This window comes from Schistocerca gregaria, chromosome X, assembly GCF_023897955.1.
Source record: "Schistocerca gregaria isolate iqSchGreg1 chromosome X, iqSchGreg1.2, whole genome shotgun sequence".
Lineage (NCBI taxonomy): Eukaryota > Metazoa > Arthropoda > Insecta > Orthoptera > Acrididae > Schistocerca > Schistocerca gregaria.
Window position 1 is genome coordinate 621,789,914 of NC_064931.1, and position 18,647 is coordinate 621,808,560.

The window sequence follows — 18,647 nt, forward strand, 5'->3', positions numbered from 1 at the left end:
GAAATATCGGAACATGTGAGGTAATACTGACCCTACGACTTATCTTAGAAGAAAGATTAAGGAAAGGCAAACCTACGTTTCTAGCATTTGCAGACCTAGAGAAGGCTTTTAACAATGTTGACTGGAATACTCTTTTTCAGATTCTGAAGGTGGCAGGGGTAAAATACAGGGAGCGAATAGCTATTTACAATTTGTACAGAAACCAGATGGCAGTTATGAGTCGAGGGATATGAAAGGGAAGCAGTGGTTGGGAAGGGAGTGAGACAGGGTTCTAGCCTCTCCCCGATGTTATTCAATCTGAATATTGAGCAAGCAGTGAAGGAAACAAAAGAAAAATTCGGGGTAGGTATTAAAATCCATGGAGAACAAATAAAAACTTTGAGGTTCGCCGATGACATTGTAATTCTGTCAGAGACAGCAAAGGACTTGGAAGAGCAGATGAACGGAATGGATAGTGTGTTGAAACGATGATATAAGATGAACATCAATAAAAGCAAAACGAGGATAATGGAATGTAGTCGAATTAAGTCGCGTGATGCTGAGGGAATTATATTAGGAAATGAGACACTTCAAGAAGTAAAGGAGTTTTGCAATTTGGGGAGCAAAATAACTGATGATGGTCGAAGTAGAGAGGATATAAAATGTAGACTGGCAATGGCAAGGAAAGCATTTCTGAAGAAGAGAAATTTGTTAACATCGAGTATAGATTTAAGTGTCAGGAAATCGTTTATGAAAGTATTTGTATGGAGTGTAGCCATATATGGAAGTGATACATGGGCGATAAATAGTTTGGACAAGAAGAGAATAGAATCTTTTGAAATGTGCTGCTACAGAAGAATGCTGAAGATTAGATGTATAGATCACATAACTAATAAGGATGTATTGAATAGGATTGGGGAGAAGAGAAGTTTGTGGCACAACTTGACTACAAGAAGGGATCGGTTGGTAGGACATGTTCTGGGGCATCAAGGGATCACCATTTTAGTATCGGAGAGCAGCGTGGAGGGTAAAAATCGTAGAGGGAGACCAAGAGATGAATACACTAAGCAGATTCAGTTATGCAGAGATGAAGAGGCTTGTACAGGATACTACATCAAATCAGTCTTCAGAATGAAGACACCAACAACAGTTGCTGAAGAAAGACAGAAGACATTAGGTTCGGCAACTTGATGAATGGGAGGAAGGATGTGATGTGGAAAATGTGTACGGATACTAGGATCGCATTTATAGTAATGTCACGAATTTCGTTCGTACACACGCATGTAATCACGCATATAGACACACCCACACACCCACACCCACCCACCCACCCACCCACCCACCCACACACACACACACACACACACACACACACACACATACTTAAAAAGTTAAAAAGTGTCAGTTACATATAGACACTCTTGAAGTGTGTTTTCTTACTTAGGGTGTGTGTATTGTGTCCCACGATCATACAGAGAGTTTTCCAGCTTTAGTCTAACTAAAATCCATGGATTTTCGGTCAAAGAAATAAGGAATATGGGAGAAGTACTAAAATGAAGGTGTTATGCTAAGTTCTTAGACAGCGAAGTGGAAAATGCAGGTTCTTAGCTGTGACGAGGGACTCGTGTATAGGACTATTATTGAGAAGGACTATGATGAGTCCACACTGTTGAAATCCCCTTGCTACTAGCTTATAGCTCGTTCTCGTTAACTACACTACCTCATTAGACGCACTTCCGAAGTTTCCACAGTTAATAACAAGTCATTGTGTATAAATCGAAAAGCCTGATTGTTTCCTATGCAGGCAGTACATATATCCCCTTTCATCGCGTACTGCTAGATTAATAACGTTCATCTAATAAGTTGACTGTCAGCGGAATGTTAAATCGTAAACAAAAGAAAGAAACAAACGCAACTTGTGCAGCCGGATGATGCGAACAATCGAACTGGAAAAAGGACAATGGGAACTAAAGAGGTCGCCGGTGTGCATAACAGCTCCGTTCACGCCTGGCTGCCTGGACTGATGTGGCGCACGCGGCACAGCACGGGAGGTTCTTATTCCCATTGTGTGCCCACCGAGGCGACCTGCTTTACATTTTTCCTTCACTCATTGGTCAGATACGGGTGTGCAATATGTGACATCACTGTTCGATTTCTGCGAATGTGCTGATTGTCCAAAGTGTCGACCAGTTGGTCCGTTAAACGACTACAACATATGAAAGCCTCATTTAGGCCACTTTGTTTAGAGTTTTCTTTCAGGCAAAAGCTTCGAAAGTCTCCTGTCGGACATAGTGAGAAATCAGCGCTGAGCCCTTAGCAACATGTTAAGTAGCGAATATGTCTATTAAAAATTTAATCACATAAAAATTATAATAACAAAATGGATTTTGGAGCTAATAGCATACCAGTTGCAATCATAAAAGAAACGTTAAAACGTACAAAGTGTGAAGTTAAATTCTTGGATGACACCTCCAAAGCTTTTGAGAAAAAAAATGGTCGTACTAGAATTGGTAATAAGGGAATGGAAGAAAAGAACAGAAGGAAAAAGACTTTAAAAATCGTAATTGGGAGAAAATATCGTTTGACTTTAGCAGACGATCTTGACATATTAGCTAAATCTATAGAGAACGAAAAATCTCCTACACGAGATAGCTTCAAAAACAATCCTATGTATATCTTTTGAAGAAAAAGTATATGACAGACGCGTAGAGGCCCAGAAACGGAAACAGAATATAGAAGAATAAAGAGGATTATAAAATTTAAACATCTATTTAAAATAATACAATTGGAAGCTTTGGACAAAGAAACTAACTTAGCAAAAGCACGGGAAATGGAAGTGTCTTTTCAATTAATAAAAAACTTGTATATCGCGAAATTTTTATCCATAAATACAGAACTCTGGCACTCAAATGTTGTTATTAGACACGAATGCCTTTATGCTTCGGAATGCCTTCCGTCAAATACACCTAAACAACAAGGTGAAATAGAAAAAAAAGGAAAATAGTCAAGAAAATCTTGAGACCAAAATATGACAATGGGAGATGGAAATGAAGAAGTAAAAAAAAAAAAAAAAAAAAAAAAAGGAACATCCTGGCAGATTGAAACTGTGTGCCGTACCGAGACTCGAACTCACGACCTTTACCTTTCGCGGGAAACTGCTCTACCAACTGAGCTACCCATGCACGACTCTCGCCCCGTCCTCACAACTTTACTTCTGCCAGTACCTCGTCTCCTACCTTCCAAACTTTACAGAAGCTCTCCTGCAGAACTAGCACTCCTGAAAGAAAGGATATTGCGGAGACATGGCTTAGCCACAGCCTGGTGGATGTTCTGGAAACAGATCACAAGAAGTGTAGATCTATAATAAGGGAGAATAAACCAGCGTTTGCAAAGTCATTACCGTGAAATGTTATAGGACAAAAAATTTTAAAATTTGAAAAAATTGATGCAGAACTGTAATTATTCGAGAGTTTTCATTTCGTTTAGCAGTCATAGTTCTTGTAATACAACCCATAATGCATGAAATAGTTAAATTTTCCAGATTAATTATGAATGGCAGTGTTGAAACTAGACCCAACATGTACACCAAACTACGTACATCAAACAGAATAATGAAGGCAGACGTGAAAGAATTGTTTCGTTTGGTCATGACAGTCAATAATCATGTTCTTCTCGAAGTAAATGACGCGACCGAGATGGGATAGCCTCGAAGGACGCTGGTTCGTTTCTTCCCATAAAATGAGGAAATGAGACGGAGCGCAATTTCGGATAGGACACTAATGAAGGAAGTAATCGGCCATGTCTTTTTCTAGGGAACTAGGTCATCATTCGCCTTAATCGAATTAGGCAGTTCGCAAAATACTTGAACCTGGGTGGTTGGACTGGGATTCGAACTCTGCTCCTCAAGAACGCGATTCCAGTATCTTAAGCACTGGGTGACTTCACTTGGTCGCTTTCTTACAGACTAAACGCACAAAATCTCCATCATCCGCGCCATAGTCTATTGCGTCTCTCGTCGGTTCCTCTCGTTTTACCCGAAATGGCCTAATCATGAGCGGGACGTCAGCCAAAAGTATTAAAAGCTACTGACTACTGGCCATCTTATTTCCCTGTATGTTTCTAAGCATACCTACCAATGAGAACCCACAGTTTAAAAAAAGAAATACGCACCACGAAGGAATAATGTGAATGTGACGGAAATTAGTAGATGTGATGTGTATGTACATACAAACAAGTGTTTACAATTTGTGAAACACTGGATGATTTATTCAAGAGAAAGAGCTTCACAAATCGAGCAAGTCAATACCGTATTGGTCCACCTCTGGACCTTATGGAAGTAATTATTCGTCTTGATACTGATTTAAAGAGTTATTTGATGTACTACTGAGGGGCATCGTTCCGAATTCTGTCCAACTGGCAAGTTAGATCGTCAAAATACCGAACTGACTGGAGGGTCCTGCCCATAACGCTCCCAACGTTCTCAACTGGGGAGAGATACGATGACCTTGCTGGGTAAGGTAGAGTGTGGCAAGCAGTAGAGAAACAGTAAAAACTCTCACCATGTGCTGGCGCTCATTATCTTGATGCACTGCAAGTCCAGGATGGCTTGTCATGAAGGGCAACAAAACGGGCCGTAGAATATCGTCGACGTACCGTATTGCTGTAAGGAGGCCGCGAATTACAACCGAAGGGGTCTTGCAACGGAAAGAAATGTCACGCCTGACCATCACTCCTGGTTTCGGGCCATATGGCAGGTGACAGTCAGGCTGGTATACCACCGCTGTTCGGGGTGTCTCCAGACACGTCTTCGCTGGTCGTCGGGCCTCAGTTCGAAGTGAGTCTCATCACTGAAGACAATTCTACTCCAGTTTATGAGATTCCAGGCCGACACTGCGTCTGGAGACATTCCATACAGCGGGAGGGGGGGATACCAATTTCACTGTTGCCAGCCTTACGGTCCGAAAACCAGGAGTGATGGTGCGCGGTGTCACTTCTTTTCATAGCAGGAACCACTTGGTTGTCATCTGCGTCGTCCACACAGCACAAGTGCGTCGCCGATATTCTACGCCCCATTCTGTTGCCCTATATGGCAAGCCATTGCGGGCTCACATTTCAGGAAGATGATGCTCTCCCGCCCGCACACGGCGAGAGTTTCTGCTGCTTGTTGTCGGGCTTGCCAAACCTCCATTACCACAAAGGTCGCCGGATCTCTTCCAAACTGACAACTTTTGGAACATTATGGTCAGGACCTCCAACCATATCGGGATTATGTCGATCAAATGCGCTAGTTGGACAGAAATTGGCACAGTATCCGTCAGGAAGGCGTCCAATAACTCAGTCAGTTCCAAGTCGAATAACTGTTTGCATGAGAGCCAGAGGCGGATCAACGCATTATTCATTTGCTCAATTTGTGAAGATATTCCTCTCGAGTAAATCATCCATTTTTTCTGAAACTGCAATCATTTTTTTGTTTGTACATGTACATCATATCTATCGATTTCCGTATCATTCGGATAGTTCCTTCGTAGTGCGCCACTTATTTATTCATTTATTTATTTATTTTTGCCTTAGAGTGCATTTATCTCGGGCAACGAGACACTTGCTTGTTTTAAATAATTAGCAACCGCAAACAAATTTCTGACTCGAGTCCTAGGTTACTATCCAAAGAAATTATAAACTTCCCGCAATAATTATATTTGTATTGTCAACTGAAACAGTTTAGACTGAAGAAAGATTAGAGAGGAAATAGATTTGGTTACACACTTTAAAAAGGCAGTAAGAATGGATCTGATTTCCTTCCGAGAAAATTTTAACACTGCATCCGTCATTAATTATGATTGTGTATACTGGTGTCTGAGATAGCGTTCTGGTCATCATGTATCCGACGACCGATATGTGAAAGTATTTAGCTCAGTGGTATTATGTTAATTCTGATTGTCCGTTATTAATCACACTGTTATAAAAATTGAACCGCCAACTTTTTATCATGTGAAACGAATGACAGCAATAAAGATTGTTGCAAGTTGTAAATGGAGTGTCTCAAGGCTTATTAGCACCCGTATCTTATCCTATTCTCCGCTGTACACAGCCTCAACGAAACCATAAGTTACACAGAAGGTGGAAAAGAGGAATACAGGTTACAGAAACTGAATGGCTTCCGCACAAAAATTCAGAAACGCTTAATGGTACTTGGTAGATCTTCACATGAAATAGTTTCAACGCTGAACTTAATCAAATAGGGTAAGATTCCATTTTAATATTTTACAGTACACTGCTTTTACGTCGTACAGCTAGATATAGTGCATAATAATACATGTTTCCACGGGCGACAATCTCACGAAGAAGTGAGTATTGAAGAATGTAACTGTCAACTGGGCCACGGAGATAAGGTCCAGTTGGCGAAACATATCTCGTCAATTTCATTTGCACAGTTATACGAATGGCAATGAAATGAAGAGAAGTTTCAGAAATTATCGGTTCAGTCCCGGAGATGAAAGAGCCCTTATATCAATTCTGGAGAAATAATGACATTTGATTCAGGCACAGACAATTACAAAATACGAGGAAAACTGAATGCATGAGGAGAACTTCGAATATGTAGAGACAGTGTAGGATAGATTTCATAGAGAATATCATCTATAATCAAAACAACTGAGGCGAAATGAAATTGGAAAATGGAAGGAAGGAAGATTACTTAGTTTTTAACGTCGCGTCGACATCGAAGTCATTAGAGAGCGCAAAATGAAAAAAAGGAATGAAATTTCTCGGCACTTTACCATCGAATAAATTTGCGACAAATACATCTTTTTACGCTGCAATCTATTTGTTGTTCCTCACAAACACGATAAAGAATATTAGCTCCCTGTTAACATCAACGACGACGTTACTTTCCAAATACCTGGAATTAGTGGAGCAACGTTCTAGATTCAGAATATTTTATTATGAACATAGAGGCTTTAGCTAAAAAATTAAGTACGTTTAATAACATGGAATTGCTACTGTATCTCCAGGAAAGACCAAAGAAACCAAAAGCAGAAATACATACCTCCATATATCTGTAAGATGCCCCAGGTATCACTTATTGCGAGGCTTGAATTTTATTATATTGTTGTATAGCAGATCAGATTATACTGATATAAGTTTTGTAGTATATTTCCGTGGCTCATGATACCGTTTTGTGGCATAAAGTTGGAAGTACTTTATTCTACAAAGATGTAACACGTTTGAGATCTATAAATAATACTGTCACAAACATACTGGCTTTATGGAATTACCAATTTAATTACTACCGACAAATATGATGTTTAAGATTGATTTAGAGCTTAAGAGAGTATTTGCTATTTTTCGCCTCCTTTGATTCACCATATAAAAGTCGAAATCGTGCAAGAATCTTCAGATATTCCCTTTAAGAAGCTGGAATATTTTAAGCTGGCCATATTAATTATGTATTAGCTTAAAACTTGCTTTTGAAGCTACGATTTGCTAAAGTTTGCAAGAGGATGGAAAATTAATCTTATTATATGATTTAAGAATGACTCGTGATGGTTTCTCTGTACAAGTCTTGGTACAAAAATCTTAAAGGCTGAATTCGTCGGTATTCGCTATAATGATTTTCACATGGTGACTTTGATGGTGGTTTTTATTTATTCATTGAAATCTACAGCCGGATCGTTTTGTAGATATTGGAACTCGAACTATCAAGGTTCAAATGGTTCAAATGGCTCTGAGCACTATGGAACTTAACATCTGTGGTCATCAGTCCTCTAGAACATAGAACTACTTAAACCTAACTAACCTAAGGACATCACACACATCCATGCCCGAGGCAGGATTCGAACCTGCGACCTTAGCGGCCACGCGGTTCCAGAATGAAGCGCCTAGAACCGCACCGCCACACCGGCCGGCGAACTATCAAGGAACTGCTTCACTTTTGTAGCGTAATCAACTTTGTTCAAAAAAAACTAAGCTGCTGGATTTATCGGCTTTGGTAGCGACGACATTATTGGAGATTATTTTCTTCTTAAACTTGTTAAACGTCCTGGTTTCATTGTGTGAGAGTTCGTCACTAACTGCAGCAGCAGTTTTTAAATCGTAGGCTACTAAATATTTCGTAGAAACATCGTCACCTAACGCGAGCACAAGATCTACTTTTAGCACATGGAATTGTTTTTCAGAAACTGTGCATGATGAAGCATACTTAATACCTTTACTTAACACTTTGAAATCATCCATAGTAACTGTTATATTTGGTAAGTTCGTTATTTGATAAGCAAACTGTTGACTATGAAATGGTGTAGTTAACGCTTTATATTTTGTTAACTGCATCAATTTTTCTTTTCGGCCAAGATTCGTTTCGAGGACAGTTGCATTTACGTCTTCGGATACACTGTAATCAAAACTGTGGAACTCGCACGGATTTGGCAGACAGTATGGGGAACAATCTGTGGTTGTTTGCTGATGATGGTGTGGTGTACGATAAGGTGTCGAAGTTGAGTGACTGTAGGAAGGTACAAGACGACTTAGACAAAGTTTCCAGTTGGTATGATGAATGGTAGCCAGCACGAAATATGGAAAAATGTAAGTTAATGCGGATGAGCAGGAAGATTAAACCTGAAATGTTCGGATACAGTATTGCTAGTGTCCTGCTTGACACAGTCAAGTCATTTAAATTCCTGGGCATAACGTTGCAAAGCGAGATGAGGTGGAACGAGCATGTGAGAACTTTGGTAGGGAAGGCGAATGGTCTACTTCGGTTTATTGGGAGAATTTTAAGAAAGAGCGGTTCACCTGTAAAGGAGACCCAAGAACCCTTGGTACAGAGAGTTGTATATAAAATCATTTGCAAGCAGTGTGAAAAAATGCATATTGGTCAGTCAGGCAGAGATGTAGCTATTACGCTACGTGAACATGACAGAAGCTGCCGATTAAAGGAGAAAGATTTGGCTTTTGGTGATCATCTTTTACCAGGAAACCAATCATATGATGTAGAATGTGAAGTTTTACATTCTTTCAAGAAAAGCAAAAATGTGAACCTACTGGAAATACTGGAAATCAACAAATACATGAGACAGAATGCCAGTCTAGTATTAAATGATCAGACTCAATTTCCGTTTTCCGTTTCGTTAAATTAAGTTTTCGTTACAAATACCAGATTGAAACTGTAAATTTATCCTGTTTCTCATTTGTTAAATTTGTCTCCACATTAAAACTTTGTTTATGCCCTTTTTTAGTTAATGGGATTATTGTAATGTTTTAATATGTAAACACTTTGTCATTTTTATGTCTTCTGTACAAATAATATCTGTGTAAGCCGTACATCATGTTTATCTGTGTTTGCAACATTCAATTCTTACCTGAAGATGACCTGAGAAGCCGAAAGCCGATACGTAACCAAATAAATATAATTTTGCAGAACATTAGGCAGTTTTCCTTTTTAATATTACTATCATGTTCTGCCAAGCACCGACGGAAGATTCAGTTAACGTTTACTAGTTTTCACTCTCAGGAGGGTATCTCTCTCAATCAGTTTTATATTTTGAACAATTTTAATCTCATATTTGCGATTTGAGAGTTGCCAACTTTGTGCTATTAGGTAGTCACATGAAGACATCAGTTCCAACAATCAAAGCACAGATATGTTTTCAATGTAATCGCCTCTTCTGGCCCACTGTGTTGTACTTTGACGAGTTACTGCGGAGCATATTCAAGAGCGTGGAGTTACATACAGACGTTAGTTCGACTTTGAACTTTAGTTTCATAGTATTTTGATAACCTCTTCCTTTTGAGACAAATAATCTGATTATGACCTACTAACAAGAGGATTGCTGACGTGGAACACTCAAAACCGCACGAAAATGTGATTAGTGATTAGAATATAAAACGCTCATCCTAAAAACAGCTGTATGAGTAGCCCGTTTTAGATTTTATAACTAACAGGTAGTTGGAAAAGGCTTTGGTCGGATGAATGGACTCAGAGATTTAATTAAAACTGAATAAATCGTGAACTTATTTTTCGAATTAATATGTTTAAATCTGAATGATTATGGACCTCTGGTGTTTTTCACTGTTCTTTTGAGACTTTTACTGCGAACTATTCAAGCCTTATGTTTGAAAACAGTGTACTATGAACAGCGTACGGTAACGCCGTGTAATTCGCGGTTCAGTTGCTTGGATCACGTGCTTTTCTAGAAACAGGGTTCTAATCAACAATACATGAAAGAAGCGAAGATTAATAAAGGACGAGGCCACTACAGAAAGAGCGCAAGCTCTAACTGGTGAAGGATCGGGAAGAAAAATTGCCCGCGTCCTTTTCAAAAGAACCATCCCGGCATTTGGCTAATGCGATTAAGAGAAAACATGGAAAAACTAAATCTCGTTAGTAGAAATAGGAACTTGATGCAGAGTTCTCTCAAATGCGAGTCCAGTACTTTGTTTAACTAAACCAAACCAATGCTCTCCGATAGAGGATAAGGGAGATTTATGTGGTTAAACTATCTTTGGCAGAAGAACAGATCTAGGTGACGATGCTTCGAACGTTATAGGTTGTGGGATTTCACTCTAGGCATTGTGTACAAGAATACGCCAATAATTTTGAAGTTTTCTAGAAAGATTTGCCTGGGCTGCAGACAGTGAGACTAAAGCTGATCGTAAGAAAAAAAAAAGGCTGACCGTAAGATGTACCTCTGTAGCGGCGAGCTACTTTTGTTCCTTGCACTGTTCCAAGCTATTTGTCAATAGAGTTTGTTTTTAAACAGCCACGTTAACTATAATATCACAAACCACAAATAGAGAGGAGTTTCGAACACAGACATAGTCATGAAAGAAAGGTGGTGTATCGATGGTTTGTGAGGTTTTCAAGGCAGTTAATTCTTGCCAAAGGCCAAAATGGCATGTCGTAGTGGCAGAAGCTGAATGTTCGCTACTCTGCCCATCCTGCAGACAACTTCGTTGTAGTCGTCCATGTTTTCGTGGTTGGACGTCACAAAAAAGCACATGGGAAACTGATGCTCCCGATCTGGAAAGGGCAACAGACATTTTCGCCAAATAATTGCCAGTTAAAAGAAAAACCTTCTGAAACAACGAGATTTCAACAGAAGTCGACATGCTGGCGCTTTGTGTTCAGATTAAGTTGCGTGCAGCTGTCAGTGGCAAACAATCCATTCCAATGGTAGAAGACAGAGGACTACTAGATAACACTTATCAGAAAGATGCACTGTAGTCCTTCTGTGTGCCTCTAATCCGGAGATTGTCCAACACGGAAGTAATCATAATTTCTCTTCGTAATGTTAGTGAAGCTCTTACACAATTGTTTACGGTCCGAACAACCGCAAAAATCTGAACATTTAGGCGAATTAGCAGTCATTTACACAGTTGGGACTGCGCTAAGCAATGGGAAACTAAGAAACTGAACATCGGACTGATTTATTTGCCAGAGGACTGTTTGACAGAAAAATAGATCTGCAGTTCTGATACTTCGAAAGTTAAAGAGTTTTCGGTTAATATGTATCGATACCAGAGTAGCGTTCCACATCACCCGCACGCATATCTCAACCTCCTGGACGGACAAATAGTCATCTTGTCGTGTTTCTGAATGCAGTGTGTCTTCTAGACGTTTCTTTTACCTCTTTCAGTCAGTGAATTGCCTAATATGTGTTAGTGTTCGCTTCTGTTGTGATGACTAGCACTGCCGTCTGGGAATAGCATCGATTAATGTTCAGCAACGAATCTAACGGTCATTTGTAACTGTGAAGTTTCTCCCGTTGTAGGTGATATTCAGGAGCGCTAAGAAACCGTTCATCAACACACCTGATCGTGGAACAGTGGTCGTTAACTAATGTGGGTCCATTTATTTAACTAAATCTGAGACTTCATATATATTGAGGTCGGCCAGAGCTTCATTGTGGAGCACCGCGTCATTCTACATTATTTACAGTCAAAACACACAGACACGCACTTGTGATTTAGAGAACATCAACGGATGCAACGACATGCCTAATAAATACCTCAATCTAGTGACAAATTTCTCTTGGTAATCCATATATACATCGGTCAACTGTTCATCCTCACCCACACCTGCTCCTTAACAGCATATGTCAGCAAAATAACAATGACTTACACGCAGTGCACGAGTGTCTCGACTCTTTCGATTTGTTAGAATGATATTTTGACCTACAAAATCTCCAGGCTACCACTTATGGTTCATGTTTGGAATCAGATGGGAAGAAAACATCAACCGACTAGAATGCCAGTTGCAACAACAATGACATTATCTGGCTCATCCCCACATCAAAAGCTTCCATGGTTTTATTCATTCGTAACACTACATGGTGTCGTGTTAGAGAAAGAGTAACAACGTTTCATTAACCGTGTAATTCACATGAAATTATAAAGGTTATACTGACAATGAATTGTTACTGCAATTATATATTTCACGGTATTATTGTTCCCAGAACTCCTGAAGATAGACGTTGACTGTGGATATTCTATCACAGAAACAGTCCCTTTGACCGTTCAGAGATGTCACTAACACAACCCAAAGATGTAAAAACCACGCGTGAGCAGCGCCTATTAGACGGAGGGGTCCGACAGCCGATCAGTTCCAGTCATTCCACGAGGAAGGAGATACAAGGCTCGTGTTGTCTTTAGTTCAACAATGCCTAGACGGTCAATTCCGTGGTTCGATCTCGTCTTCATTATTAGTTTGTGCCACGAAGGGCTCTCAACAAAGGAAGTCTCGGAGTGAACCAAAGCGATGTTGTTCGGACATGGAGGAGATACAGAGAGAGACAGGAACTGTCGATGACATGGCTCGCTAAGGTCGCCCGTTGCAGTGGATGACCGCTACCTACTGATTATGGCTCAGAGGAACCCTGACAGCAACGCCACCATGTTGAATAACGCTTTTCGTGCAGCCACAGGACGTCGTGTTACAATTCAAGTGTGCGCAATAGGCTGCATGATGCGCAACTTCACTCCCGACGTCCATGGGAGGTCAATCTTTGCAACCACGATATCATGCAGCGCGGTACAGATGGGCCCAACAACATGCCGAATGGACCGCTCAGGATTGGCATCACGTTCTCTTCATCAATGAGTGTCGCATATGCCTTCAACCAGACAATCGTCGGAGACGTGTTTGGAGGCAACCCGGTCAGGATGAACGCCTTAGACACACTGCCCAGAGAGTGCAGCAAGGTGGAGGTTCCCTGACGTTTTGGGGCTGCATTATGTGGGGCCGACGTACGCCGCTGGCGGTCATGGCAGGCGCCGTAGCGGCAGTACGATACGTGAATGACATCCTGCAACCGATAGTGCAACCATATCGGCAGCATATTGGACAGGCATTCGTCTTCATGGACGAAACTTCGCGCCCCCATCATGCACGTGTTGTGAATGACGTCCTTTAGGATAACGACATTGCTCGAACAGAGTGGCCATCATGTTCTCCAAACATGAACCTTATGTATCATGTCTGGAAAAGATAAAACGGGCTGTTTATGGACGACGTGACCCACCAACCAGCCTGAGGGATCTACGCTGAATCGCCATTGAAGAGCGGGACAATTTGGACCAACAGTGCCATGATGAACTTGTGGATAGTATACCACGACGAATACAGGCATGCATTAATGCAAGAGGACGTGTTACTAGGTATTAGTGGTACCGGTGTGTACGGCAAATTTGGACCACCATCTATAGAGGTCTCGCTGTATGGTGATTGTTGTATATGATGCGGAACTATGCGCCTCATGGAAAAAGGTTGACCCGGCTGAGTCAAGCAATTTGACTCTTAGTCTGATCACGAGGTGTGGCCATTAATTGCACACGTTGATCATGTGAGGATCAATGACCTACACTTGACGGGATGTATCTGGAACATCTTAGGTGATTAGTAAGTTAGTAGTCAGGAATACAATTAAATACTTAACTTTAATTCTGCATCAGCGGTGAACGTCGATCTTGACTTTGTACAATAATATTTACAAGTGCAGTTACAGACTGAACTGCAATACTTCATTACAATTCTGATTGCTTCACACATATAGATCAATGTCAATGCATAAACTGTATATGACGCCTGGCTAGGTCGTAGCTACTGTCTTAGCTGAAGGCTATGCTAACTAGCGTCTCTGCAAATGAGATCTCTAAAGCTATGACAAGTGAACCATTCCTATTAAAGTCGGCTGTAGAACTGTGCAGTGCGCTAGCTTGCCTCGTTATAAGACCAGCCGAGTGGCGGCGCTCGGTCTGCTAGCATCGACAGTGGCGACTCGAGGGTCCGATGTGTACTAACTGACCGCGGCCGATTTGAAGCCTACACCTAGCAAGCGTGGTGCCTTGCGGTGACACCACAGTGGTACAACATGCAATGTGTGGTTTTCATGAGCAACAAAAAGGGCGGAAATGATGTTGATCTCTATTACAATTTTCTGTACAGGTTCCGGAACTCTCGGAACTGAGGTGATGCAAAACTTTCTTTTGATGTGTGTATTACGAGCTGTTTGTGTGGCCAGCTACGCGATGTTGCTTTATAATCGAAATTTCTCTTATTCTCAACCGAGCGAGGTGGCGCAGAGGAGAGACAGTGGACCCGTATTCGAGAGGGAGGAGATTTCAATCCCCGTTCGACCACTCAGATTTAGGATTTCCGTGATCGCTTAATCCAAGCGTCTGAACGGTTCTTTTTAAAGGGTGCAACTGATTTCCTACCATCATTCCGCGATCTGAGCGTGTGCGTCTTCTATAATGGCTTCATTGTCATCGAGGCATTGATTCTAAAACCTACTTCTTCCGTATTTCTGTGCGTGTGTGGATATTAGAAAGTCTGGCATCCGCTAGTTGCAGGTTTACGCTGTGATTGAGGAACTGAACTCGTGTTTGGTAGTAGTAAGCTTCACCTTACGTGTGTCTATCCAGATATTGGTTTTCCTTTGCTTTCCGAAATCAGTGAGAGTGAGTAGTTGTATTCAGAGATGAAAGAATTTCTATTTGTTGTGATGAATAGCAGTTTCACCTAAATGTGGAAGAATGGAAGTTGTTGCAGATGAGTAGAAAAACATTTCTGTAATTTTCTCAGGTAGTATTAATGGTGTGCTGCTTGATCCAATCACACCTATTACATACCTAGTCGTAACGTTGCAGAACGACATGAGATGGGACGAGCACGTAACGTCGGTTGTGGGTAGGAGAACGGTTAAGTTCGGTTTATTGGGAGAATTCTAGGAACGTATAGTTTAAACATAAAAGAGACCGCCCACAGAACAATTGTACGACCGTTCTTGAGTTGCGCTTGATTGTTGTCGATTTTACCAGGTTGGATTTAATGAATACATCGAAGCAGTTCAGAGGTGTGCTGCTAGATTTGTTACCTGTAGGTTCCATCAACACGCGAGCATTCTGGAAATGCTCTGTGAACTTAAATGGGAATCGCTGCAGGGAATAAGACATTTTTTTCGCGAAACACTAGTGAGAATGTTTAGAGAACAGGCATTTGCGAAAGGCTGCAGAATGATTCTACTGCAGTCAACGTACAACTCGCTTAAGGACTGCGAAGACAACATGAGAGAAATCAGGGCTCATACTGAAGGAATCATATGGACAGTCATTTTCCCTACCTCCATTTTCTAGTGAAATAGTATGCACCGTATTGTGGCTTGGGGGGTACGTATGCACATGTAGAATACTGGAATGATTCCTGAATCAAAGTTACGACTGATTCTCTCTTCTTTCATTGCTCAATTAGATTTTGAGCTCAGTTTGTGGTGACATTGTCAGGGTGTTAAGCTTTGAATTTCGTTTCTGGTTCAGGTGCACTGTTGAAGTGTGATCAGATTAATGGGAACGTGACGTACCTTGAGCAGCGCTGGGTCCACCGTGCGGCGGTGTGGCGCTGCCCGCGGGGCTAGCTGCTCCGGCCGCCGAGCCGGAAGCGGCGCCCGCCGCCGAAGACCCCAGGGGAGTGTCCCTGGGCAGGCGAGTCACCTCCACCACAGACGTGAACTTGTACAGCGAGTGGCGCACGTCCTCCTCGGGGATGTCTTCGGGCACCTCCAGCACGAACACCGTGAACGTCTTCTGCGGCCGACAGGGGATCGGTACCTGCCACAGTATGCCAGTAACTCAGCTGCTCTACATAGTAAAATGGTTCAAATGGCTATGAGCACTATAGGACTTAACATCTGAGGTCATCAGTCCCCTAGAACTTAGAACTACTTAAACCTTACTAACCTAAGGACATCACACACAACCATGCCCGAGGCAGGATTCGAACCTGCAACCGTAGCTGTCACGCGGTTCCTGACTGTAGCGCCTAGAACCGCTCGGCCACTGCGGCCGGCACTCTACATAGTACAAGCATCTCTACAACTTTGAAACTTCCTGGCAGATTAAAACTGTGTGCCGGACCGAGACTCGAACTCGGGACCTTTGCCTTTCGCGGGCAAGTGCTCTATTTCATTCAAGAAACATCCCCCAGGCTCTGGCTAAGGCATGCCTGCGCAATATCCTTTCTTTCAGAAGTGCTAGTTTTGCAAGATTAGCAGGAGAGCTTCTGTAAAGCTTGGAAGGTAGGAGACGAGGTACTGGCAGAAGTAAAGCTGTGAGGACGGGGCGTGAGTCGTGCTTGGGTAGCTCAGCTGGTAGAGCACTTGCCCGCGAAAGGCAAAGGTCCCGAGTTCGAGTCTCGGTCCGGCACACAGTTTTAATCTGCCAGGAAGTTGAATATCAGCGCACACTCCGTTGTAGAGTGGAAATTTCATCTCTACAACTTTGTTACCAATCGATATTTACATGCCGCTCAGAACGAGTCGTGAGGAACTTTTAATCCGGGGAAGTAAACACAACGACCAAATTATAAGCATCTGCACTGGCGACCCAAAACATTGTGACTACTGGCCTCCGTGAGATACTTGTCGCCTGGCAGTGTTGCCGGCACGTGACGCGGTAAAGAAAGTGTATTGGTGGAACACATAACAAACCAAAATTAGGGGATTCCTATGTTAAATGTAGTATGCAATACCATCGTCAGTTTACCGATAACTGATATCCCATTTCTTTTTTTTTTACACAATTTTCATTCTAATTGCAGTTATAAAGTTTAGTGGCCGCGCGGGATTAGCCGAGCGGTCTTGGGCGCTGCAGTCACGGACTGTGCGTCTGGTCCCGGCGGAGGTTCGAGTCCTCCCTCGGATATGGGTGTGTGTGTGTGTGTGTTTGTCCTTAGGATAATTTAGGTTAAGTAGTGTGTAAGCTTAGGGACTGATGACCTTAGCAGTTAAGTCCCATAAGATTTCACATACATTTGAACATTTTTTTAAAGTGTAGTGTTCATGTCTGCTGGACTAACACGTTTCACGAAAATTCTATACTTTTCCACATTATTCCCCAACATTTTCAAACATTATTTATTTCTTTCAATATAAAAGCTTTTGGCCATAAAAATTATATGCCTTATAGATTTCACCTAAAATTCTACACTTTTTCAAACTATTTCGCAACATTTTTAAACGTTATTTCCATATTACAGTGTAAAATATTTTGTCATAAAAATTAGTACTCGTATAGATTTCACATTACAGGAGTTATAACAAATGCAACATCGTTCTAATACTTTTTCCAATGTAATTTATATAATATTTCATGGAAATTTATTGATCACTAAACAGAAAACTATTATCATGCTCTAAAAATACGCTTAACTTTTTGTAAATGGTTATGTATTTTGTAAAAGTTAAATTTATGCTGTCCTTGACAAGTGGCATATTTTGGAATCCCAAAGTTTCTATTCTGCAACTTTTACAATTTTTTACTCCTTTGAATTTTGCAATAGTGGAAAAGATAAGTTTACGTACAATTGCTAATGACACAAAAACCGGATGCCATTATAATTGTTAATTTTAACAACAAAACTTCTAGAACATATTTACAAGTTCATGTTTTAGTATGTGGAACTGAATACTCGCCAAACCATGTCAGTGGTTGGCAGTCAGTATGTAGGTTAGTCATTATTTCAGTGCTCCTACAGGATGTCTTTTGTCTCATAAAGGCACAAGTATAAAGGTCTCTTTAGTGCTAAATATCTGAATAGTTGTTTTTACTGCTGTGACTAGTTAAAATTTGAAATAAAACGTGTGCCTGATATTGTGGAAAAGTGTCTTCATTTTGTCAGTAAAAATCTCGAGGCCTGAGATCATCTCCCAGCAAAACGACGAGTAAGGTGGACAAACAAAAAGATTGGTATTTCCTTCAAAAATGTACTACATTAGCAATTTTGTGTTGCTAGAATAGAACATAATTTTGGATACAAAACTGCAAGAGTTGTTTTGGAAACAGGATCATTTCTAACAGGGAGTCATTGTAACGGCGATACGGACGACAAATGGGGAAATACGACGACATAAGCGACTTTGACAAAGGGCAGATTGTTATGATCCGGCGCCTGGAAACGAGCTGTTCGTCTCAGCGCCTGATACCACCGTGAGAATCTGCGGAAAGAGATTGAAGGACAGCGAAATCGCGAGAAGGCGACAGGATGTCCGTGCCTAATCATAGAACGTGGAAGTCGGAGGCTTGGCCGCCACGTAAAGCGGGATAGACTGCGATCTGTGGCAGATATGACGACAGAGTACAATGTTGCTGCAAAAGCAAATATTTCGGAGGTCATCGTTCAG

General features: G+C 41.4%; 1 protein-coding gene across 1 annotated transcript in view; it reads right to left on the reverse strand.

Moving 5' to 3' along the window:
• LOC126298430 (uncharacterized) overlaps positions 1 to 18,647 on the reverse strand; it is a 127,115-nt gene that overhangs the window by 68,686 nt on the left and 39,782 nt on the right. Inside the window, exon 2 of the mRNA XM_049989758.1 lies at positions 15,831 to 16,077. Coding sequence (XP_049845715.1) covers positions 15,831 to 16,077 — 247 coding nt within the window. The remainder of the gene's footprint in view (positions 1 to 15,830; positions 16,078 to 18,647) is intronic.